This window comes from Pseudorca crassidens, chromosome 10 (genome assembly GCF_039906515.1).
Source record: "Pseudorca crassidens isolate mPseCra1 chromosome 10, mPseCra1.hap1, whole genome shotgun sequence".
Lineage (NCBI taxonomy): Eukaryota > Metazoa > Chordata > Mammalia > Artiodactyla > Delphinidae > Pseudorca > Pseudorca crassidens.
Genome location: NC_090305.1, coordinates 58,201,684 through 58,226,462, shown reverse-complemented (window position 1 = coordinate 58,226,462; position 24,779 = coordinate 58,201,684). Strand labels below are relative to the sequence as shown.

The following is a 24,779-nucleotide window of genomic DNA, read 5'->3' as shown; positions in this document are numbered from 1 at the left end:
TACCTCCATGGCCTTGTTCTCTCACCCACTCTTTTATACATCTCGAGACCAGAGCAGTCTGACCAGTTCATCTGCCAGTCCCCTAACGCTACCCCACATCCACACCCCAGACACAGTATGAGGCAGGTCCCCACTCCTTTTAACCAACCCAGCCTTTAACTAGCAGCCAAGGTAACACTCCAGGCTCCCTAGGAAACCAGGAAGTAGGAAGTCAATAAAGCCACAAGAAGCACCAACCATGTGCTAAGCCCCCTCTGGGGTGCTCTGCACCAATTCTCTCCCTTAATCCTCACTACAATCCCATGCTGCAACCATTCCACAGGATAGGAAAACTGAGGGACCCAGGAGAGAGGAAACCCTCCTGGTGACCCAGGAGTGCCTCAGGTCACCAGGCCAGTGAGTGCAGAGACAGAAGTCAGACCCCAGCTGGGTCCGCACTCAGCGCTGGCTCACAGCAAGAGAACCACTCACTGAGAGTCAGCAATGGCACCAGTCGGGTTTTCAAAAACCCAAGATCCAGCCTGCTTTGTGCCAACCCTTTAACTTCACAGATGCCTTGAATCCCAACACCCATTTCTACCCCTTTCTAGAGGTGGTGTTTTGGAATATTTGTTAATCCCATGGGCTTCTTTTAGCCCCTTTCTCCTCATTAAATCTAGGTGGGGATGGGTAGGGATGGGTGTGGCTGGAGAGCCAGGCCCTGGAATTTTGTTTTGGGCTCCAAGGCCCTTCAGTGAAAGCACCAGGGCCCCAGGCCAGCAAGATGTTTGCATGGTCGACATTCAACAGATGCCTGTTGAAGTAAACAGGCAAGTGTATCCATCTTGGTGAAGCATCACAATTTTTAAAAAGATACCCACTTATTCAGTGGCTGCTTCCTTTTGTCATAAATCAGTAATAATTTAATGATGGGGTGGAGAAGTGAGGATCACATTTTCTCCCATTAAGACCAGCAATCAATCAAGCCTGCTAACAGTCCAGTTAAATTCAGCATGAGATAGGGGCCTTCAGAAAGGCCTCCACATTGTGGGCGGCCACTAAAAATATAACAAAAAAATGAAGTCACCACAGGATGGATGGAGGTCTCTAAATGGTGGGGACCCTAGAGATTGGTACAAGGCCTGCCATACCTTTAAAGTGGTCTTATTGATTAAAAAAAAAAACCTAGAGAAAAATCTCTAGATGTCAAATATCACTAAGTTCTTCTATCACTAAAACATGAAGCTAAAGAAGAGTATTTGTGTGAGTAAGGAAAAAAGGAATAGGAAAGTGTAAAGCCAAATTATTGAGAGAAAACTCACCTATGTTGTAGCAATATCTCCTAATCTTCAAGAGAAAAAAAAAGTGTGGTCAAATACATTTGGGAAACGCTGGAGATGCAAAAGGGGGAAAATGTATCCCCTTGTGTACCCTGGCTTAAAAAGTTCTGGGAGGTCCTCCAATAAAGAAACATATCCATTGTTAAATACAGTATTTTCTGAAACTTATTTGAATATAGGCCTTTGTTTTGTTCTTGAACATAAAACCTGTTACCATCCTGTAAAAAATGCTTTGAGAAATGTTCTCATAAAGGATTAATATTCTTTAGGTTGTCGGTGTGATTTAAATAGGCACTTAGGTGTCATCAAAGACTGTTCCATAAAAATGATCAGTCTGTGTATTGCTGCTGACACACAGGATGACAAAAAAACACCAGGAACTGTCAGAAAACGTGTGAGAGGCCAAGCCAAGCCCAGTGTCCTGGGCACAGAAAGCAGGACTTTCAAATGGCTGTGGTGGACTTGTGACCAAAGCTGACATCGGGGGTGGGGGGGGACACAAGCGGCTGTCACACTGACCCAGCAAAGCCACAAATAGGAATTCGTCCTCCTGAACCTGATGGTCAGGTGCCGAAAGACGTTCACTGCAGCATGACAGCAACAGGAGAAATGACGAAGAACTGAAAGATTCAATGGCAGGAGATGAGCAGGAAAAGTGCCGGCACACCCAGAATGGGGAAGTAGGATTCTCTACCCACAGACGTCCCGCCCTGAGGTAAGCCATGTGGGCTGAGCACCACCTGTACCACAGTCCCCGGGAAGGGCTGGTTGAAAGTACACTGCTTCAGCCCAAGGTTTGGTTACAACCACCCTAAATTCGGCAGGGGAGGCAGGGAGTTCTGGCTACCCTCTCTGAAGGCAAATGGAGAAGCTCTCACGTGACGGCCTTTCAAGCGATCAGGCCACATGGTCTGACAGGTATTCATCTACTTTTAATTACAATCAAAAAGAATATTTTTATTCACATCTGTTCCACAATATCTTGGACAACACACAGAAATCAACTCAAAATGGATCACTGACTTCAACGTAAAAGCTAACGTGGTAAACTTACAGTCGAGTATCTTGGGCATATGTTCACCTTGGACCTAGTCCAGCTTCTTCTAACATTCTGGGAACATTTATTGAACAATTAGTCAATGTCAGTTTCCCTGCTTGGTGATGACGATATGGTGAGAAACGAGACAGTCCCTGATGCCAAATCTTATAAGCTTTTAGGAGCTCTTTACGGCTTTGTCATTAATAAAATTATCCCAAACCTCTTTGAATCCATGTCTCTTTCCAACCAGGACTACCTTGGTTGTAACCTAAGTTTATGGACGCTTCTGGCTCATTAATTGATAGGTAAGGATACCCTGTGCTATAAGCTAACATGTTTCTTACCAAGTAGATGGGAAGAGGAACATCAAGCCCAAGAAAGTACAGGATGAAAGAGGAACAAATGTCAGATTCAGGAGATCCGCACGGATAAATGTCACTGTGCAAACCAGACCAACATGCACTGTCTTTTGGAAGAATAATCAAGCCAGCTGCGGTGCCAGATGAGAGGATTACATCAGCCAATTTGAGGGCCTGGCTAACAGGAAGGAATTATCACATCCATTGGACCTCCTTGTTACAGGCATCTTCCCTACACCGTTGTTGGGAAGGAGTAAAACTGGCTGGTTTGAATTTCTTCTCCTCTATTTTCCCTGACCCCTGGTTGGGGGATGGCTAAAACGTCAGACACAGAGGAAGAAAGGAATAAAAACAAAGGATGGCTATTTCACTGATGGAATAACAAACTGGAGACCCAAAGGAACTGAGGATGCTGAGCCCTGGAGGAAACAGGAAGTGGGGGTTGCAGGGACAGACCGACAGATGCCTATGGCTGCTCAGGGCAGAACTAGGGGGAGGGGCTCTGGCTCAGCACACGGAAGGACTTTGGGGTGATCCATACCTCCCAGCGCTGAGTGGGCTGCCAAGCACAGTGGAATCCTCCCAAAACCAGGGTGGCCAGAGCCACAGGACACCTGGAGCAGCCCCCAGTGCCCTCTTCATGGCTCCCCTCTCTGAGAATAGGAGGCACCCCACCAGCAAAGCAACTGCAGAGGAGCTGAAGGAAGGTCAAAGCTGCCTTTCCCAGGCACTCCATATAGGTGGAGAGCAGAATTCACGGCTCACAGGAAATGCCTATCTCCTGACTGCAACCCAGGAAGCACTGAACCAGTAACAGTGCTCGCTGACTTCAGGAACCTTTTATCCCCTCCAAAGCCTCTCGGGGTTAACGGCCCTGACAAGTGAGTCCCTGGAAGTTTGTGCTTACGTCCGTGGGTGAGAAGCACAGACACAAAAAACGTGGGCCTCTGCAGCCCCTAGGATTTCTTCACCCACTCAATTAACCCCCCACCTCCAGGACGACCCCAGGAACACCTAAGTGTCATCAGAAGCCAAGGAGAAGGTCTGATCAGCACGGGCTCACCAGCACTAACACCCCAGCCGAGAGCAATGATGCCATTGCTGGATGGTGATCTCTGTGCTTCCCACAAGGCTTTCTGAAATGCTGGAAAGATTCTGCAGACCCTCCTCACCATGCTATGGACACATGGGCCCCACGAACTCTAGTTTAGGAAATTCAGAAGCAGGCTTCCCAGTCCAAGTATGAAAACATCCTTTATAATATTGTTTCTCAGAACCACAGGTAATAGACCGTGTCCTTTTACTACCAGTTGATGAAGGACATGCGTTCACGTACTCATATACTCAGGCCCCTGCAGCCATCCCAGCGTCCCCAAAGTGATCAGGGTTGACTCTAACCACTGCACACACTTCCCTAATGAGCACATAAAATGTGGCTAAGATACACAGTGGATTTCAAAGACCGAGCACCAGAAAGAACGTAAATAACTCACTAATAATACCTACACTGATTACATGTGGATAATATTTTGGATATACTGGGTTCAGTGTTATTAAAATTAATCTTGGGCTTCCCTGGTGGCGCAGTGGTTGAGAATCTGCCTGCCAATGCAGGAGACACGGGTTCGAGCCCTGGTCTGGGAAGATCCCACATGCCACGGAGCAACTAGGCCCATGAGCCACAATTACTGAGCCTGCGCGTCTGGAGCTTGTGCTCCGCAACAAGAGAGGCCGCGACAGTGAGAGGCCCGCGCACCGCGATGAGGAGTGGCCCCCGCTCGCCGCAACTGGAGAAAGCCCTCGCACAGAAACGAAGACCCAACATAGCCAAAAATAACTAAATAAAATAAATAAAATTAAAAAAAAAAAAAAAAGCTGAATAGGACCTTAAAGAAAAAAAAAAAAACTATTAAAATTAATCTTACTTGTTTTCACTTGTTCAACATAGCAACTAGAAAATTTACAATTCCATATGTGGTCTGCAGTCCCTTTCTATTGGACAGAGCTGCTCTAGAGTTTCCACTCTGGGACAACTCCCCTTTCTTGATAGAAGTAGAGGAGGCACCACTGCCTCGGGGCCTGGGTGCCCCTCCACCTAATCGACTTCTTGCACCCAGGCCAGCAGGCATCCCAGAGAGTGACAGGGCTGACTTTCTACATAGGGCAACTGCTCTGTGTCGTTTTCTTAGAGATGATATAGCCTTGAACCATTTCCTGAAACTGTCTGGGTCCCTCCCTCTCTCCCTCTGAGGCAGGTCCATTGATCTGGGAAGAGCATACATGCGGCTCCACAATCACCATATGCTGGGTCTTTGGTGATAAATAAAAAGCTAAATCACAAAGGACTAAAAAGAGGCAGGGAGAACACCTGCCTGGAAATTCCAACTCAATCCATTTACAGAAGACTCTTACGTCCGTGTTTGCGTATTTTCCATCGTGCAGAGCTTAGCACTTTATAAGCAAGGTCTCGTTTTAGCCTCACACCAACACTGTGGGGTAAACATCTGGGCCCTGCCTTCGCCCTGTACTACATTTACACCCAAGGACAGAGACTGTCCAGAAAGAATTCCTTGTTTGTTTATTTTTAAACAAACGACCCCAAAATGGTTATGGTGTGTGGGTGTGTGTGTGTTCATAAAGTCTCATCCACCAAATTCTTTCCAGGATCAGAAAAGTTTGATTCATTACATCAGAAAAAAAAAAAAAAAATCTCTCCTTTGAAGTTCAATCCATTAACTCTACTCAGCCCTTGAAATGGACAATAAGAAATGACACTAAGAACCTAATCACATAACATTGTAAATTAAGTATACCTCAATGTAAAAACAGTCTTCAAGTTGGAAACAAAAAAAGAGCCTCATCAGTCATTTGACAAGCATGGGGGCTGGTCCCATGAGGTGTGGCCCGGGTGACTATGCCAAGTGTCATGCACTCCCGGCCCCAAGCAGCCAGTAATTAACAGAGGAGGCTAAAAGCAAGTGTGAGAGCGTTGTGGGCTGACGTGTGTCCTTCCAAAGTTCGTATGTTGAATCCCTGACCCCCATACCGCAGAATGGGACCAGGTTTGGAGAGTGGGTCATTAAGCTAAAATGGGGTCTTTGGGGTGGGCCCTAATCCAATACGACTGGAGTCTTCATAAGAAGAGGAGATTAGGACACAGACAAGTACGGAGAGAAATCAGTGGGCAGACACCAGGAGATGGTGGCTACCTACAAACAAGCCCAGGAGAGAGGCCTCAGGAGAAACCAACCCTGCTGACCTTGAAACCCACCTTGATCTCATACTTCCAGCCTCCAGAACTGTGAGAAGTAAACATTGTTGTTCAAGCCACCTACTCTGTGGTCCTTTGTTATGACGGTCTGAGAAGACTATGACACCAAGAAGTCACACCAGTGGGGAAAACGCCCACAGCTGACCTGGGGGATGTGGAGGGAGGAGGGTGGGCAGAGGGGGATCAGACAGTGGGCAGCCATTCTGCAGAAGGAGCCTCACTAAGCTGGACCTGGAGAGGAGGGAAGGTCTGCACAGGTGGAGGTGGTGGGAGGGGGCCAATAAGAGCAAAAGCAAGAAGCCTGGAAGGCTGGGGCTGCCTGACTTGCCAAGTCATGGCTTTCAGAACAGCTGCCCCAATAGACCAAGACATCTTTGGAGGCAGGGCAGGGTCCATCGTTCTCCATCTCCCCAGGGCTCAGCACGGTGTCTGGCACACAGTGGGTGCTCCATAAATGCAGTGGCATACACAATTTCCCATCCAAACTGGAAGGCTTTGCAAGGGAAAGGGTGACTATTAATGACTGGGACTGGGACAACAGGTGCACCCCAGGACTGTCCCAGGCACACCTGGGCAGAGGTCACCATAGCAGTGACGTGTGCAGAAGTGAACTGAAAATAGTGACACATGGGGTGAGGGGCAAAGCTGAGCACTGAGACAGTGCCCCAAGGCAGGGGTGAAACCATTCTCAAAGGCCAGCCTGGGTGTTTTCATCTTCATTTCCCTGCACCCAGCAGAGCCTGCACCCAACACATGCTGGGAGGCTGAATGCATGAACCAGACTTCAAGATCCTAAAAACGAGGATAAATGACATTTAGTTTTTTAAATAGTTGAGGCCAAAGACAGACCGGGAAGACCAAAGAGCAGGAAAGAGAACCTCCATCGCTCCAGGCCCCCTGCCTGCTCTGGGCTCACCAGCCCACACCTGAGTTTTCCTCTGGCCACAGAGCACAGGTGATGTGGACGCACGTGTGCAGGAGCAGCTGTGAGTCAAGTTCTCCAACCAACATGGGAAACCAAGCACCCATTCACCCGGAGACAGGTCTCCCAGAGCCAGGGCTTTCTCTTCCTCAGATCACCTTTTTAATAACAACTACAGTAACCATCACTTCTGGTGGACCACGGTGCTAAGATGACATAATTTGTTCAAGGTCTAAGAACTATTTAGCTGCCAGATAGGATTCAAACCCAAGACTTTGCTGCTGACCAGTTGTGAGATCTTGAGTAAATCAAATGTTTTAAGTCTCATATTTGTCAACTCTAAAATGGGGTTTTATTTTACTTATATCCATTATATATCATTATAATACATATAATTTTATGTATATAGTATTCATAATTACATTTTGGGGGGTTCTTATAAGAATTAAATGTGCACGTAAAACACTGAGCACAGTAAATGTTTAATAAAAGATAGCTATTATCACTGTTGTTGTTATTGCCTATAGTATTTTACTTACATAGTCCTAATGCATTTAGAAAAAGAAGCAATTTTCTGTCATCCTCTTCACACAAAACTTCTGGGATGCATATGGATAGATCTGTCCTTGGACCCACCATTATTCCAATTCTAATGTCACGAGGCCAGGTCTGTCTTGTGAGAAAACCCCAAAAGCCACCTGCAGGCAGCCACTTGGAAGGAATGGGTTTCTTTGGTGCAGAGGCTTCCCTGGCTATCTATGAGTAAGAGAACCCTTTCTGCTGTCCACACTCACTACAACCAGCAAATTCCCCGTCCTCAAAAATAGAGGTCACTCAGGAGGCTGGTGCCCCACTCTAACCTGCCCGGGAAAATAATGTACGTGACTAGTATTTGCTCACAAATGCAGAAAGAACCTATGCAGTCTCTAAGTTGGTATCTCATTCTCTGTTTGCCCCAATGGATGGGGCAAAAAAATTCATAATTATTCTGCTTAATAAGAGCTTGTACTTCAAGAAGCTCCTAGTCTTTGGGGAAGAAAAGGATTTCTGACTTTTTTGTTTGGGTCATGCCCAAAACACTCCAATAAAGTTAAACAGAAATGCTGAAAAAATCGTGCTCAGTAAGCTGACTGCTGACAACACAGTCCTTCAAGCAACAGGCAGTGAGGTAACGTGGAAGAAATCACAGCCTGCACCAGCCCTTCTACGAGGGGCATGCCCTCTGCTCACAAGCATCAGCGTGAGCCCCAGGGTTGCACAAGGTCACAAGGAAGCCAGAGCATGACCATCAGAACCATGGTTCCACATCACTGGTGTGGAACCTCTCACCGTCAGTGTGAGGGGAGTGGCTGGCCTTCCGAGGCCTGCTCCACCTGGAAAACTGCCAGACCATGGCCATCATCCTTTGACTCTTTACCTGGAACTCTTGGTACCTACTTCTTCTAGCTCCTTGCTTCTCAGAGTGTGGTCCATGGACCAGCATCATTGACATCACCAGGGAGCTCGTCAGAAATTCACTCCAGACCTGCTGCCTAAGATCTGCTTTTAACAAGGTCCCCGGGTAACTGGTGTACACATTAAAGTTGGAGGAGCCCTTGTAAACTGACTCAGCGGCTCTGACTTGCTCTGTTCCAGGTGGAGAAGGAGGATGTCGGCTGAGAGAGTTGTCCTCTTCCCATATTTATTTCTTGTTTGCTCCATACTTTCTATTTTCTTTTCACCATCTGCTTCTAATCATTTTTTTAAAAATTCCCCAAACACCTATGAAATGAGTCTTGATCCATTCTAACACAGAGGCAGCCAGGGAGAATAATAGATTTCCGGGTTAAGGAGAAGGGAAAAGGGGCCCAGTGCTCATCAGATTCCTACTAGGAAGTTGGTATTCTTCCCACTGTCATCTGAGGAAGCTCAGAAACCCAGGTGAAGCACTTGCCTGAGACCCCGTGGCTGACCACAGATCAGATCAGCCCAGCCCAGCCCTCACTACCCAAGCGGGAAGTGTATACTTCATGTGGGTCACAAATATGAGTTGAAAAGGAATCTCTCCACCCAGTACTAGCAAGAGCATTGAGGTGGGGGGGGGGGGGCTTTACATTCTAAAAGGCAATTCTGTGATATGTCTCAAACCTTAAAATGTCCTCCCTCCTGACCCAGCAATTGTATCTCCATCCTCTATACTGCCACCTTTTACATAGTTTCAAGCCACAGAGAAGAAAATAGAAAACATCAGATGCAAGTTTATAACACTCCTGAAATGATCAACTCAGGGTGAACCATCCAACTTTCTCAATTCTAATACCGCTCCCCTCCCCCCGCTGTTATGGCCTATGGAAACATGTATGTGCATGCAGATATGTGTGTGCAAGTGTGTGTGCATGTGTGTGAATGCTCCAAAAGAACCCTGGAGAGAGAGACCATGTTCTACGGCATTCTTGAAACTCAGGTTTTAATCAATGTAAGTGCAAAATGAAACAGTCAGTTTGACTTCACCCCAGTTATTTGTTTCCACTTGGCTTGTGACATTTGATTTGTGTGACCAATGTCCTATGAAGACTCTGTGTTCTACTGTAGCAGAAATCTGCACTGTTCAATATGATAGCCACTAGTGGTAGCCACATGTGGTTGTTTACATTTAAACTTTAATTAAAATTAAAGTAAAAATTCCTCAGTGGCACTCATTACATTTCAAGTTCTCAATAGTCATATGTGGTTAGTGTCCACCATATTGGACAATGCAGATATGGCACATATCCAACATCACAGAAAGTTCTACTGGAGAGCAAAGCTCTACACTGTTAGGGTTTGTAGTGTCCAGATGAAACTGACATTTCCCAGCCTCCCTTAAAATATGGATGGTCAATGAGTTAGTAGAAGTCATCGGAGGCTCTTTAAAAGGGCCTCAGATTAGATGGCAAGAGCATTTCGCCCTTCCCCCTTCTTCCTGCATGGAAAGAAGACACAGTGGTTGGAACTCAGCAGCCATCTTGGGACCAAGAGGAAAAGTACTCCTGGTGCTGGGTACCCACGGTCCCCTTTCCTTCCCTTCTCTCTCTCTCTCTCTCTCTCTCACTACCTTGGTGATCTCATCAAATCTCATGGCTTTAAACACTATCTTCTAATGACTCCAAAATTTATACTTATAACCCAGACCACTACTCAAACTGCAGACTCATATATACACATCTCCACTTCACCATCTAATAGGCCCCTCAAACTCAGTGTGTCTAAAACAACTCCAGATCTTCCTCTTAAAGCCTGGTATACCTGCAAACTTTTTGTTGAGCTTTAATAAAAGTATTCAGTCATATAACCACCAGCGCAATCCTGCTGGAAAATTTTCATCACCCCCAAAACTTCCCTCATGACTCTTTGCAGCCAATCATGGACGCCACCACCCAACCCCATCCCTGGCCTCTGGAAACCTCTGATCTGCTTTCTGTCTTTTGAGCTGGTCTTTTCCATAGAATCATAGTAGCAGCCTTTTGAGTCTGGCTTCCTTCACTTAGCATAATGCTTTAGAGATTCGCCCACGTTACTGTGCATATCTGCAGTTCATTCTTTGTTATTGCTGAGTAGTATTCCATTGCACAACCTTTCCAAAACCTGCTTACCTATTCTGCTATTGGGCATTTTAAAAGGAAAAAGGAAGCTGCACAGCAGTGAGCCACAGCATGCTGCTGTTTGTGTAAAACACAGCTTTGTGTATTCATCAACAAGCTCTTGGAAGACACACAAGAAACTGGAACCACAGATGCCTTCGGAAGAGAAATGGGGTGCTGAGAGATGTTCTTTCTTTCTATAACTTTTAGTACAGTTTAAAAAAAAAATTTAACTATGTGCATATATTACCAATTTTTTAAAAATGTTTTAAGATGACCTCCTACATCTAAGGTCTGTATCCCCTTTTGAATCCAAATCTTACAACTTTTTTTTGGCTATTTATTTGATTTATCAGGATGATTAAGATATTTTATCAAGAGATTTAGCAATTTACTTCCCAGATAAAGAAGAAAACTTTGCTGTTTTCCTTTCTTCTCTTCGTCACACAGAGGTCTTCTTTACTCCAACTTAATCTTCCTTCCTTAACTGTTTCTTAAACAAGAAAATAAAAGTCTCCAGCACCTCTGAAAATTGGCATTCAGTGGATCCAAACACTTTTCAAACTCAGTCTATCATGTGACTGAAGCTGGCCCTAAGGCATTTTTTCGGATGTGAAAATGGAAAAAAAAACTACAACATCTGGGCAGAGCCCACGGCGTAACCTCCGAGACTGCCCAGTGGCCAGTGTGCCGCCCTCCCTTTGCCAGGCCAGCCCTGCAGTAGCTTAAGGTTCCAACTCCCTTGAAGAATTCTCCAGCAACATAAGAGAACAAACAGCCTCCTGAACATCTGCAGCTACTCAGAGAAACCAACGGTGCTTTTATATACCCTCATCTAGTGTGGAGTGGGTTTTTTTTTTTCCTTTTCACATTAATCCTGTTGTTGGCTCCCTTGACAATGTCTGACACGTGATTTCGCTCACCAGAGGTTTTCTGGAGGCCTCTGCAGGGGATCATGGATCCTCACAGTTGGGAGTGAGGCAGCTGACCCCGTGCTCAGCCTCGCCTGGCCTTCTGCACTGTCCCTGTATAAGCTCAAAGCTGTCTCCTGCTTTCCCCACTCCTGAAAAGGCTCTCGTTTGGCCGTCAGACATAAGCACCTGACCTCACAAAGGGCTGGCTCTCTCAAGGAGCTGTGCAGGACTTGAAGATGGAGCACAGTTACCGTCCAGGTAAATACAGAGACCAGAAAATGGTGGAGTGATAAGGGAACACGGCCATGCATCCAAAACCCTCAACTCCATCACCTCCCAGCCAGAGGTCCAAGAGTGGTTAGAGGTCCCTGATCAGACGCTCCTGGTGACCCCACAGTCCAGCTGACCCAATGAGTCACTTCAGCGCAGTTGGGTCTTGCAAGCATTTGTTTCATGCCTATCATTCCAAAAGCGGGAGTCGGGCAGCATGGAACAAGCTCTGAGAAGGCAGGAAGCTGATGGCAGCCTCCCCAGGGCCAAGGACATCGGCTGGCTGAGGATGTTTAAGACCTGGTGGCTGACTGAGCCTTGAAACACAGATAACCCTTCAGCAGGCAAGAGGGGGAAGGCACAGCCAATCAAAGCAGAATGAGTCCAGGCCCTAGGGCTTTCCATACGGGGTTCATGGCATGGATTCCCACGGCACGTGGGCAGGGCTCTATAAAAGGACCCATACATTTGGAAAGTTACTCCACAGTCAATACCCATTTAGTCCTTCTGATTGCATCAGAGAGAAAGTTCATTGTGGTGCCAGCATGTCTTTAATACTTCCGCAGCACTCTGTAACTTCCCCTTCTAACACACAGGAAGAGCGGGCCGCTTCTTCAGGGACTTCAGCAAAGAATGAAGCCCAGTTAGAATTCAACACCACTGTTGTGTCTTCAATGTATTTTTGTTTACAGTTACTTTCTCTTTTGGCAGGCAATAATTGGTGTTCCACTTACAGGAGTGTACAGTTTCTGCTATAAATTATTTTCAGGCAAAAGGATGATTGAAAGAAAAAAATAGGAAATAAAATACCGCAGGTGGTGCACGTTTGAGACCAAAAAATGCAAAAACCATGCAGGTGGTACGTGGTTGTACACGGATATGACAAAACCTGGGCCTCTGGTGACTCAAGTGCCAGAGGTGCTGGGTGAGCACAAGAACTAAGACTGGGAAGCACGAGGGACACATTCCAGGGGTAAAGGGTCAGTCCACCTTGACAAGAGCCCAGGGCACGTGTGATGTGATGCAGAAATGCGGCTGGACAGGTAAACTGAGGCCAAGTTGTGGAGAGCCCTGAGGCTGAGGGGAGGTGTGTGGGCTTTCACCTGTGACCTTGGGGACCCACAGAGGTTTCTAGGCCCCTTCACTAGTAGAAGGGGGCCCATCCCCCAAACTGGGGCTTGTGGACTCTGAGGGAGAGAGGCCAAGGAAGCAGCAAAATCTGCCTCAGCTCTGCTGACCAAGTGAGCCTTGAGAGTGGACCCACACCCCCAGGAGGATGCAGTGTATCATAAAATTAGGTACACCTCGGAGGCCCCACCAGGGCTGTGAAAGGAACAAAATGGGACAACGCAGCCAGCCTGGAAGGCAGGTGTCAGCCAGAGCAGTTTTCTATGATAGAGATACTTGTCGCCATATATGGAATGAAAACCTCGGGGAAAAAGGAAGAAGGGAAAAAAAGATTGGAATGGGCTTAAAGAAAAAAAGGAAAAAAATACCTAAAGATAGCCTAAACAAAACACACCCAGCGCCTAGCGCCTGCCTCCCTGCCTGCGTGCCATATGGTGTGTGATAAGCGAGAACACTTTTCTCTCTCTTCCTTCACTGTCTATAAATCCCAGCGCCAGCCCCATCGAGAAGGCTGTGCTGTGCTCTCACGCCCTGCCGCCCTGATGAGCAGCTCCCAGCCCGCGGCCCCACTCCAGGAGGTGGCCAGGCTGCCACTCCCTGCCCCCAGCATTGCTGCCTGCCTCGGCCACACAAGGGTCACTGCCTTCACAGCTGTTTTCCCACAACTGGAGAAACCACAGGCCAAGCCAGCTGGGCCACATCGCGAACAGCCAACGGGCCCATTAGCATTCACCTTCACTGGCTCCCTCTGCCAGTCCCCAGGGTCCTCTGCTACGACACAGACAATGCCTGGTAGAAAAAAACTTCCCACATGGCTATAAATTATCATCCACCTTGAGCGTCTCCTGAACCATAAAGGCATCAGAGGCTTGTGACTTCCTGATGGATCCCACCACCCCGGTCTCCTTGCATGAGAAAATGGCCAAGCAATAACTATATCCAAATTTTTCTAGGTCCAAGAAGCCCTGCTGAAGCCTGCTCTCTTGCTCTTCCTTAAAATGACCCAAATAATCCCATAAAGGTGTGTGATTGCTCTGTGCTCCTGAGCCCTGCCTTCATCCTCCAAATTCTTCTGACCCCCATCCAATGTCTCTCCTTGTCTGCAGTGTTTTGACTGATGGGAGAAGTGCCGCTTGTGGGATGGAAGGATATCGGTCAGGGTGACCCTTCCAACTGGATGCCCAGCTAAATGTGAATTGCAGATAAACGACAAATATTTTTTTTTTAAATTCTTTTAGGATAAGTAAATGCACTATTTAGGACATACTTATACTAAAAAAAAAATTGATTTGTTGTTTACCTGAAAATTCAGTTTTAACTGGAAGTCTAATATTTTTATTTGCTAAGTCTGGAACCCTAGATATTAGGACATTGCAGGACCAATAGCCTGGGGCAGCTCTGCTCTTCCCCAGTTAATCCTCAGAAGCCACCACAGAAACAGCCCTACCTCCGGCCTGCACCTCATTATTGCTGTTTTCTAAGTGTATTTTGCAAAGCCCTGCAGGCTCTGTGTGGCCCTATCTCGCAGCCAAGACTCCTGGTAGCTACATGGGAAGGGGTAACCTCTCAGTCAAAGCAAGAAGTTCCAAGAGCCCAGAAGGAAAGTATTTGTGGAAGAGACCAGCATAAAGAAACCCAAGGGAAGGGCTTTCCTGGTGGCACAGTGGTTAAGAATCTGCCTGCCAATGCAGGGGACATGGGTTCAAGCCCTGGTCTCGGAAGATCCCACATGCCGCGGAGCAACTAAGCCCGTGCGCCACAACTACTGAGCCTGCACTCTAGAGCTCGAGAGCCACAACTACTGAGCCCTCATGCTACAACTACTGAAGCCCGTGCTCCTAGAGCCCGTGCTCTGCAACAAGAGAAGCCACCGCGATGAGAAGCCCACGCACTGCAACGAAGAGTAGCCCCCGCTCGCCGCAACCAGAGAAAGCCCACGCGCAACAACAAAGACACAACACAGCCAAAATTAAAATAAATTAATTTTTTAAAAAAAGAGAAAAGAAACCCAAGGGAAGACGCCCCACCTCCAGCAAGTGTGGAGACGCCAAGTGCAGGCACTTGAAGGCCTGGCAGTGTTTGACTTGACGGCCTCATACCCCCAAGGGTGCTCACGAGCCAACATCATCTAAGACCCAGAGAGGTGGGTGGCTTGTTGGCTTAACAAGAGCATGATTTGCTTTATAAATGGCCTTCACTGCCCAGGCCTGAGGGCAGCTGGTCTGGGCAGGCCCCTGCATGCGTCCTGGCAGGAGACAGAGCCCAGCCCCACTGAAAAGCATCTCAGGGGCATGGACTCAGGCTCTGGGCCAAAGTGCCATGGATGTGTGGGGCATTTCTCTATCTACAACCCAGAAGCATGCAGAAGCAGCTGTTATTCTCCTGCTCTGGCACTAACGACATAATAATAGAAGGACACTTCATCTCCAATCCGTAGTCTATTTTTGTTATCATCCAAAAAGCCACTGGTCATTAATAATGGTTGAACTATATGTAATCATTTTTGTAAGTCAAGAATGTTAGAATATTGGCAATTACGTATGGTCCAACCGAATAATAATGCTGAGTGCCTGCTGTGTGGCAGACTCCGTGCAAGGTCCTTTAAGTATATCCATCATGTAATGTTTAATTCTACAACCACCTTTTAAGGTAACTATTTTAGAGATGCAGAAACTAAGACACAAAGAAGTCAAAATTCTCATCCAACTGGACACAAACCGGGTCTGTGTGACACCAAAACCCACATTCATCTTACCCATCATGTGGCTTGGGTCATGGGGGTCCTTCCACCTCCTTTGCTGTCTCTGCCTGGGGGTCAGTGGCTGGCTGTTCCTGCAGCAATGGGCACCAGACTCCCAACCTGACAGGACCTGCCTACACAGGGGCCTCTCTGTAACTAATTGAAGCCTGGCCTCCTGAATTAGCAGCAAAGTGTATTTAACAAATAATTTCAGTAGAAGAAAAACATTTTGAAAGTTTATTTAATTGAGGGGGAAAGGGACCATAAAATGCACTCCTAAAATAAACAGGAAGTAATCAAGAGAGGACAATCAAACCAGTTGTAAAACACCTTAACCTTGACTATGAGCTAATATGTAGTGAATCACCGAGAAAGGCATCAGGCACAGTGTGATCCAGCACCACTGCTGACTCAGAGGCATGTGCTTCTGTGTCTCTCCTCTGAGAAGACTACTGAGCCTCACAGAGGGGAGAGGACAAAAAACATCCCAAGAGAACAAGGCAAGGCCAGAGAGCACTGCTGGTCTCCTGGCCTACCATCACCCCCCTCAAAGGCTAAGACCAGCACAGTAAGATCAATAAAGAGCTGCCCAACTCCAACTTTAAAAGAAGAAACGAATGTTCTCCTCCTTGTAAAATAAAATTTTGAAAGTCAGAGCATATGTAATGCACAATAAAAGTTTCCACCAGTTCCAAATGAACATCTGTAGAGATCAAAGTTTGAGGATAAAAAGAACTGACCTTCACATGGGCCACGTAATGATGACACGTCGCCTCCAAATGGACCAGCTGCAGCTTCTCTGAGACCTGACCCACGGACTCTCCCAGCAACACAAAGTAGACCCTGGGCAACTGGCTCTTTTCTTTTTTGGCCATATCAGCCGTCAGAACGTAATTCAGGCCTGTCAATGAATAAGGTCAAAACATCAGCAAGGACAGACACAGTGACAAGGCCCCCTCCAGACCCCCTCAGAGGATCACAAGCACCCTTCAGACAATACCTAGCCCCCTGCTGCACAGAGGACTGATGGCAGGCAGTCCCGATCAATACCATCTCAGAGAGAAATATACAGCCAGGCACCCCCAGAATCCGGAGACACTGGGACAGCCCTGTCTTCCTGGGGATGCTCTGGGCATCACACTTCACAGCTCCCCACAATTTAAACCTCACGAGTTATCATCTGAGCCACCAATATACACATCAATGGTTAGCTGTACCCAACACAATTAGTGTCCTGAAAGGCAGGACAATTACAAGGAATACTACAAGAAGCTGCTGAAACCACCAAGGCTGCATGGAATACTGACTCCCATAAAGAAACAGGACATATGCCCCACACGAGGGAGGAATCACCCAATAATTCTGACTCATTGCACAGCTGTTGCGTCGGGCTCTATAACTGCTACATCTACTGGACCGTAGCCATCTGTGGTCCACTGAGCTGGGCACTGTGCAGGCATGGGAGACACATCAAAGAACAACGAGGGCAAACTCCTGCCCTCATGGAGATTTCACTCAGGGAAACACAGGGGCGGCTGAAGCTGACTTCATTCCTAGGCCGCCATACAGTGACCAGTTTTATGGTGCTTATCGGTTCAACAAAACCATGACCACTGTGGGGTCTGTACTGGGGTGCATTCCCAAAAAGGAAACCTCATCACCTTGTGCCTCAAGGTGTAATGCCAGATGGCAGAACCTACTGTGACACAATGTGGGACTTTAAAAAATGGTCACGATAGAGAACACACATTGGATAAATAAACCCAAAGGGTTTCGCCTCCATTATTTCAGAGTCTGTCAGTAAGTATGGGACAATGTGTTTTATTAGGTAAATATGGCTTTGGTATTAACAGACCCATTTCATTGCTTTTCTGTCCCACAGAACCCTGTTTCAGAGGTCAGCCCCTCCATAACACTTTTTTACGTAACACTATCTTTTAGTTGCTTTGTGGATTCAGGGGAACGTGGTATTTTTAAAGTGAGAGAAAAGGAGCTTCTGTCCCTAAAATGACCAGATGAGACTACTGAGCAGTGGGAAAGCGGATGACCCAGCCCCTGCCCTGGCTCCACACACCAGCCTCCTAGAAGCTGGGCTCTTGCACCAAAAAAAAAATCAGGCTAATGCCTCCTGGCATTTAAGTATGTGAAGCTGGGGCCATGCGGATGGCTCTGGCTTTTAATAACATCAAAGGGATCAGCCACTGGGGGAGGTACGAAGGAGGAAAGTGACCTGGATTGGCATTCTGTAGCTGCCACAGGGTATATTTTTGATGCATTTAATGGTTTTCCTGGGCCTCTGCCATCTCAGGGACCTTGCCAGGCCAAGCTGGCAGATTCCTGGTCAGCAAGGGCAGGTTTGCCCCAGCTTGTTTATTTCAGCAAACAGCTGATTTCCAAGGCAAGGCTAGATCACCAGGAGGTACCTGCGACCTGGATGATCCCAGGAGATATTTTTGGGAACAGAAGAAAGCACACGGGAAAGTACTTCAACAGAGAAAACATGGGAACCTATACAAGATTTACATACCTGCTCTGATGGTGACAGTGCAGGAAATGGGGTAGACTCGTAGAATGTCTAACCTTTTGGGCAAGCCTAGGGATCATCTACATCAAGACCCTCATTTTTCAGATGAGGAACTGATGGCGCAAGAGGGAACAAGACTTGCTGCAGGCCAGAGAGCGGAATCTGGAACTCTGCTCATCTCCAGTGTTGGGCTATTCCTACCATACTGGTTCTTGGTGCATTTTTTATATTATCAGACAAAAAACTCACATTCTTGGAATGCACAGACAGCAGAATCAAATGAGTATAGAGATTTGGAGCTGAACTTTGGCTAATTTACTTTCTCCTAATCACAATTTCCCTGAGCAACAGCCAAACAATAAGAATATGTACAACATAAATGAAGTGAGTTTCCAAGTTTCATTTAGCAGGATCAGGACTGGAGATGGGTGTTGCTGGAAGATGAGCCAGAAGACCTTGGTGGGGTAACCAACGTGGTGGCAGCAGCTGCTGAGTGGGGTCCCCGCTACAGCCCCCCACCTGGTCGTCCTCCCAGGTGAGAGAGCTACAGCCACCCTCCCCTGGGTGGGCATGAAGGGTGACCAAGGAGAGAACAGAGGGTTTGAACCATCTCGTCAGCAATGAATGGCTGAGCCCAGAGAAAGCCTGGGTGGAAATGAACACAGGAAGACAGAGCAGATAGCATCAGGGCCCCACCTACATCCTCTTGGCTTTTACCATTTCCCTGCTGTCCAGCCCAACTTCCAACTGCCGGCACCTGCATTCCCTTTCCCAAGGGCTTTGGTGGGCATGGCACACACCCGTGGGCATGGCAGGCCAGGAGCACCAAGGACTAAAGCTCCTGGGGCAGCGCTCAGGAAAGCATGACCCCAGCTCCCTGGTCCTTTGGGTGGGGTAACCGTGAGGTGTGTTCCACACTGGCTCCCAGACTTCCCTAGCAGGATTCTGCTCCCGCCGCCCTGTTACAGTGGTAACTTGTTTAATAACACACCCTCTATCCAGCTGCTGTGATGGTTTCTAGTCAACTTGACTAAGCCACGGTATCCAGATATTTGGTCAAACACCCATCAGGATGTTACGATGAAGGTATTTTTTAGATGGGATTGACATTTAAATCAGTAGACTTTGAATAAAGCAGATTACCCTCCAGAATGCAGGTGGGCCTCGCCCAATCAGTTGAGTGCCTTAAAATGTAAAGACCAAGGTCCCCCCCAGAAAAGAAGTGCTGCTTCCAGACTGCCTCTGAGCTATAATATCCATATACACACACCCTCTTGGTTCTGCTTCTCTGGTGAACCCTAATACAGCTGCCTTCCCTTCCTATCTCATGGTCCTGCTTTCCTACTGATGTTTCCTGGGATCCCCTCCTGAATCAACAATGTGCACTCAAATCCTTGATACAGGTTCTGCTTCTGCAAGAATCTGCATTAAAATGGGACAAGTCCAGAAAACAGAATGAATTCGACCCTCCATATGTGCCAAGAACTGTGCAGATACTTTACAAACATCAAGCTTAGTTCTCCAAAACCCCATCTCACTGCAGAATTGTTGGCCCAATAGATTCTTCTTGCAACTCAAGGGAGGGGAGAAACAGCTGAGTTACTAAGGCCAAGCTGAGGACCACAACCGCTGCTCTGCTATGGGCAGACTGTACACATGCCAACACGCTCACCTACCAGATATTTCTAAAACAAGAAAGCATACAATCAGACAGACCAAATTACCCAATTCACCAAGTGCAATCATTTTGGAAACATTTCCCCTTTTGAACTGCCTACTCAGTGCTTCTCCTTGATTTAAAATTTATTTTGGCATTTTAAATTACACAAAAAGAAGTCAGCACCTTAGCAAAATCTCTCTTCTAGAACAAAACCAGAGACCCATGATGGGAAACCCAGCCTGAGTGAGGAGGTAGCTGCCAGAGTGGCAAGAAGTGTGGACCACCCTAAATCCCTGAGCTCGCTGCTAACAGTTTTGATCAGCCCCCACCCCAAGTGTGTCTAAAAGGGAGCCCCGCCTAAGAAGCAGACGAGATGCCGGAGAAGCAGCCTGACAGCCCCTTGGCTCGGCGGCCCACCCCGTGGGAGCAACAGGCTGGTGGAGTTGCTAGCGGCCGCCCCCAGCCCAGTCAGCCGGGGCCGGGGAGGTGCTGGTTCTGATTAGGGCCTGCTCCAACAGCGCACTTCACATCCTCAGCTCTCCTTCTGGCAGCTTGTGTCCCTGCCATGTCGAATGATGTCATCTTGATGGAAAAGCTGATCAGCCCAGAGTCATGCTTCCAGCCTCCTCCTTTCCCTGCCCCCCAGCTGGTTCCCCAGGGCCCCCACACCGGCCCGGGCCAGCATCGAGCCAGCTGTCTTGCATCAGCACGGCTCTGGTCGCTCCCAGAGAGTTTTGATTCATTCCCATTCTCCATCAGAACATGATTTCAGCTGTGAAATTCTACTAATAAATCCTCCTTCAACTTACTCTGAGCTTCCCTCGGAGTTTTCCAGGAGAGGGGAAAAAAGGCTATTTCCACTTACCTAACTTTTCTCGCCCTCCCCCAAAAGAATGAGGTGGTAATTAGAATAGGATCCCGCCCCCCCCCCCCCATAGAACATGGATTTGCCTCATTATCCCATCTCCATGCTTCTCGAGAGACCAGAAGGAGCTCAGGGAATGTTCTCTGTGTGCAAATGCTCTCTTGAGTAGAAACACATCCCTAGGACCAGAGGAAGGGTCTGGGGAAAGCTTGCTGGTGTCAGACTTATTTCTGCCACTGGCTTGCATGACCTTGGTGCCATTTATCAGGACCTGGGCTCTACTGCTTGTCCAGGGGTAGGGCAGGCCCCCTGCTCACTCACAGCTTCGCCAGGCTATACGAGAGCCACAGCAACATGAGGGAGCTGGGTCAGAGCACAGAACACAACCACTTAGGGCTCAGCCCTGCCTGGTTTCTATTTAGTGCTCCGGGGAGAGTCCAGGATTGCCAGCTTGAGTCTCAGCCTCCAAGGACTGACAAGTGCATTTAGGTTTCAGCCTGGCCGGCAAGTAGGTACAGGCCCAGCCCGCGGGTAAGGGGCAGAGGCCTCTCAGGCATGGCCTTCACCTGCCTTGCTTATGGCAACCAGGAGGCTCCCAGGAGCCACACGCTGCTCCCCAGGCCAAGAATGAAGGTTAATAAGACTTGAGACGAGCCGAACTCTTGTTTTATATAGCTTGATGAAATCCGTTATAAGTGCGTTCTGGGGGTTGAGTTGGGCACGGTGTCTGCACCCCAGGACGGAGCACAGGGCTGACCACACACACTCCATGGGGGCAAGGACCTTGACTGGCCTGTTCCATGCTCTGTGCCCAACGCTGGGCACAGAGTCTGGCACCTTTCAGAACCTAATAACTATCTGTTGATTGAATGAGCCAACAGGAGTTTCAGTGACTCCTTGTGACAGATTTAAGAAGCTGCTGCTCGGGCTTCCCTGGTGGCACAGTGGTTGACAGTCCGCCTGCCGATGCAGGGGACACAGGTTCGTGCCCTGGTGCGGGAAGATCCCACATGCCACGGAGCGGCTGGGCCCATGAGCCATGGCCGCTGAGCCTGCGCGTCCGGAGCCTGTGCTCCGCAACGGGAGAGGCCACAACAGTGAGAGGCCCGCGTACCGCAAAAAAAAAAAAAAAAAAAAAAGAAGCTGCTGCTCTGCTCGGCTGGGACTCTGCAAACCTCACTTCTGCCTTGCCAGTAGCTCTCTGGGAGGCCCTGCAGACATGGAGAGCTTGAGGGAGGCTGCAAGGCTGGAAGAGGGGAAGGGGCTTCCCATGAGCTTAACCCAGCAACAGTTTTCCATGGTGGCCGCCTCCAACAGCAGTTAATTCTCGTTTCATGTTTCCCCCACACCTCAGAACCAGCCTCACTGCACCCCTCTGAGGTACCAGCAGCACCAGCCGCTGTCCCCTCTTCTGAGGTTTAGATGCCAGGTCCACAAGGTCGCTTCTCCAAGCTTCTATGTTCTGATGACCCCAAGGAAGTGGTCCCCCACGTGTATAACCTTTTCCCTTTGTTCCCCTTGACCAGAGGTTCTCAAACCTAAGGCAGCTGCAAGCTTGTTAAAACACATTTTGCGGGCTTCCCTGGTGGTGCAGTGGTTAAGAATCCGCCTGCTAATGCAGGGGACACGGGTTCGAGCCCTGGTCCGGGAAGATCCCTCACGCCACAGAGCAACAAAGCCCGTGAGCCACAACTACTGAGCCTGCGCTCTAGAGCCCGTGAGCCACAACTTCTGAAGCTTGCGTGCCTAGAGCCTATGCTCCACAACAAGAGAATCCACTGCAATGAGAAGCCTGTGCACCACAACAAAGAGTAGCCCCGGCTGGCCACAACTAGAGAAAGCCCACATGCAGCAACAAAGACCAAACTCAGCCAGTAAATAAATAAATAAATTTTTATATATTAAAAAAATTCCTTTAAAACACGTTTTGCTGGGCCCCACCCTCAGAGTTTCCAAATCAGGCAGAATTCACATGTCTAACAAGATTCCATGTACTGCTGTGGCAGCCGGTCTGGAAACCACCTTTGAGATCCCTGGTGCAGACCTAGAAGTGGTGGCTGCTTCCTGCAGTTACTTCCGGGTCCTCCATGACCTGCTTAACTGATTCCAAACGTTAAACGCTCTCTGTTAAAATAACTGGTGTGGTTTCCATCTTCCTGAATGGACCCTGCCAAGCTGTCACTGGCGCCAAGGCAGAGTCACCCCCGTAAAGAACCTCTGTAGTTCCCACAGCATTGCCAGAAGCGGCAGCAGCCCCTCTAGTGGCTTGGGTCATCAGCTGGCCCTGAATGTTCTGTGACCAAGTGGGAGCTTTGGTTTTTCCATTACCAACACAGAAAATGAAGAGGCAAAAGGAGTCCCTTCTCTGTGTGTATGCTTCAGCCCCATCAGGTCCCAAGGGAGAGAAAAAACCAAAGAGATGACTATAATGTCAACTGCTTACGGCCCCCCAAGACATCCCCAGGGTGGTCCCGCAGCAGATATATGCCACTTCGGTGCCAGCAGATATATGCCACTTCGGACAACTGTTCCGAAGTACCTAGCACACAACTGGCACCTCTTTATTGCACTGCCCAGGCTGTCTTGCCCAAATGCAGCCGTTCTGCTGACAGACTCAGCTCTGGAAATGCAGACACTGAGAGGTGCCTAGAAGATGCCCACTTGCCAAGCATGCCATGCCAAAACCACCACTAACATGCTCTTGTGCAGCTGCCAGCAGTGAGAGCAAGGAAGGCTCATAACTGGAGTTCCAGCCCTGGGCTCCCAACACAGAGGCCTGAGCAATGACACTGAGCTGGCCAGCACTGGCTGCTGGGCCTGGAGGAGAGAGGAGGATGTCTGTGTGCTGAAGGTGCTCCCATCCTTCCTGGATATGGAAACAGGGGACCTGATCTTCCCGGTGGTACAGAACCAAGGGGCTGCTTCTATGCTGCACTCTGCCCACATCTGGATCCACCTGGCTACTTTGCCTCCACCTGATTCCTCATCACACCATCATGACTTCCCATCATTCCCTCCTCAAACTCTCTGTATTCCCCTGCCAGCTTATTTTGCGACAGATTTCTACATTTCTCCCTTTACTGCGAAGGCTGAGATATAGCTCATTTCCCTGAATGGCAGGGGAAGGAACAGAAAATGCCAGGGATAGAAAATTTCCTGCTTTGCCCTACGAATACCCAAAGTCTCCAGTTATCATCCTCTTCATGCCTGAATCTTAAATAAATGTGGGCAAACATCCCCTTAGACTGTCAAGGGATGTCTAATTTCATCAATGAACCCATGTGGCAGATGGAGGGTAAGGAAGTAACCTGCACTGGGGCAGGTGCTCCTGCTCAACGTTCCACATCCTAAGGTGGACATTAGCCAGGTTGCTACCCATGAAGGCAACACTGGATGTCATCTGACAGCCTGTCTCTTCCATCATACCCCAGCACTGAAGGGCCATTGCTAGCCTGGACCTTAATTATAATTCTGCCTGGAGGTCAATGAAAGGGGCCCCAATGACTGGGGTCAAGGAAAGGGTCCCCGATGACCAGGGTCAATGAAAGGGGCCCTGGTGGCTGGGGTCAATGACTGGGGTTCCAGAAGGAGCCACTTGTGGGGGGCAGCATGAGGAGAAACCCACATCTCCTCCTGGCTCAGCCCCTGAACCTACAAATCAGAGTTTGCTCTCCCACTGATCTCATATGCTCTGAAATCACTCTCGCTCAAAATTTGCATCTTGGTTTCTTCTCCTCTATTCCTGCTCTACCCAACTTACCTCCATTTTCACCACCACAGTGATGTAGTTATTGAGTCTGAAAACTGTATGCAGCTTCAGGATCAAAACAGAAACTCCTTCTAATTCCCATTAAAAACTCCGTGAGGACACGGCTGGCCCGTGCAGGCGAACGGTAAATATTTGTCAAATGAACACACACATGAACTATTAATTGCTTGCTGTTCTTAGAACTGTAGAGTAGTTCTGCTTATTTTTAAACACAACAGAAGTAATCTTCAACTCAACAATTCCTTTAAAATGTTCCTTAATGGAGTTCAACTACATCACAAGTTGGTATTGATAAAGGACACACCATCTAATTAGGCAGAGGATATATGAGTCCCAAGACCATCAGAACATTTTTTTCCTAGAGACTGTGGTGCCTTAAACAATTAGGGAGGTGGTGGGA

General features: G+C 48.1%; 1 protein-coding gene across 2 annotated transcripts in view; it reads right to left on the bottom strand.

Annotated features, from left to right (window-relative positions):
* Positions 1-24,779, bottom strand: part of ITGA9 (integrin subunit alpha 9) — a 351,949-nt gene that overhangs the window by 248,891 nt on the left and 78,279 nt on the right. For both annotated transcript variants that reach the window (XM_067753774.1, XM_067753773.1), the window contains exon 15: positions 16,302-16,462. In XM_067753774.1, the coding sequence (XP_067609875.1) occupies positions 16,302-16,462 (161 nt within the window). The remainder of the gene's footprint in view (positions 1-16,301; positions 16,463-24,779) is intronic.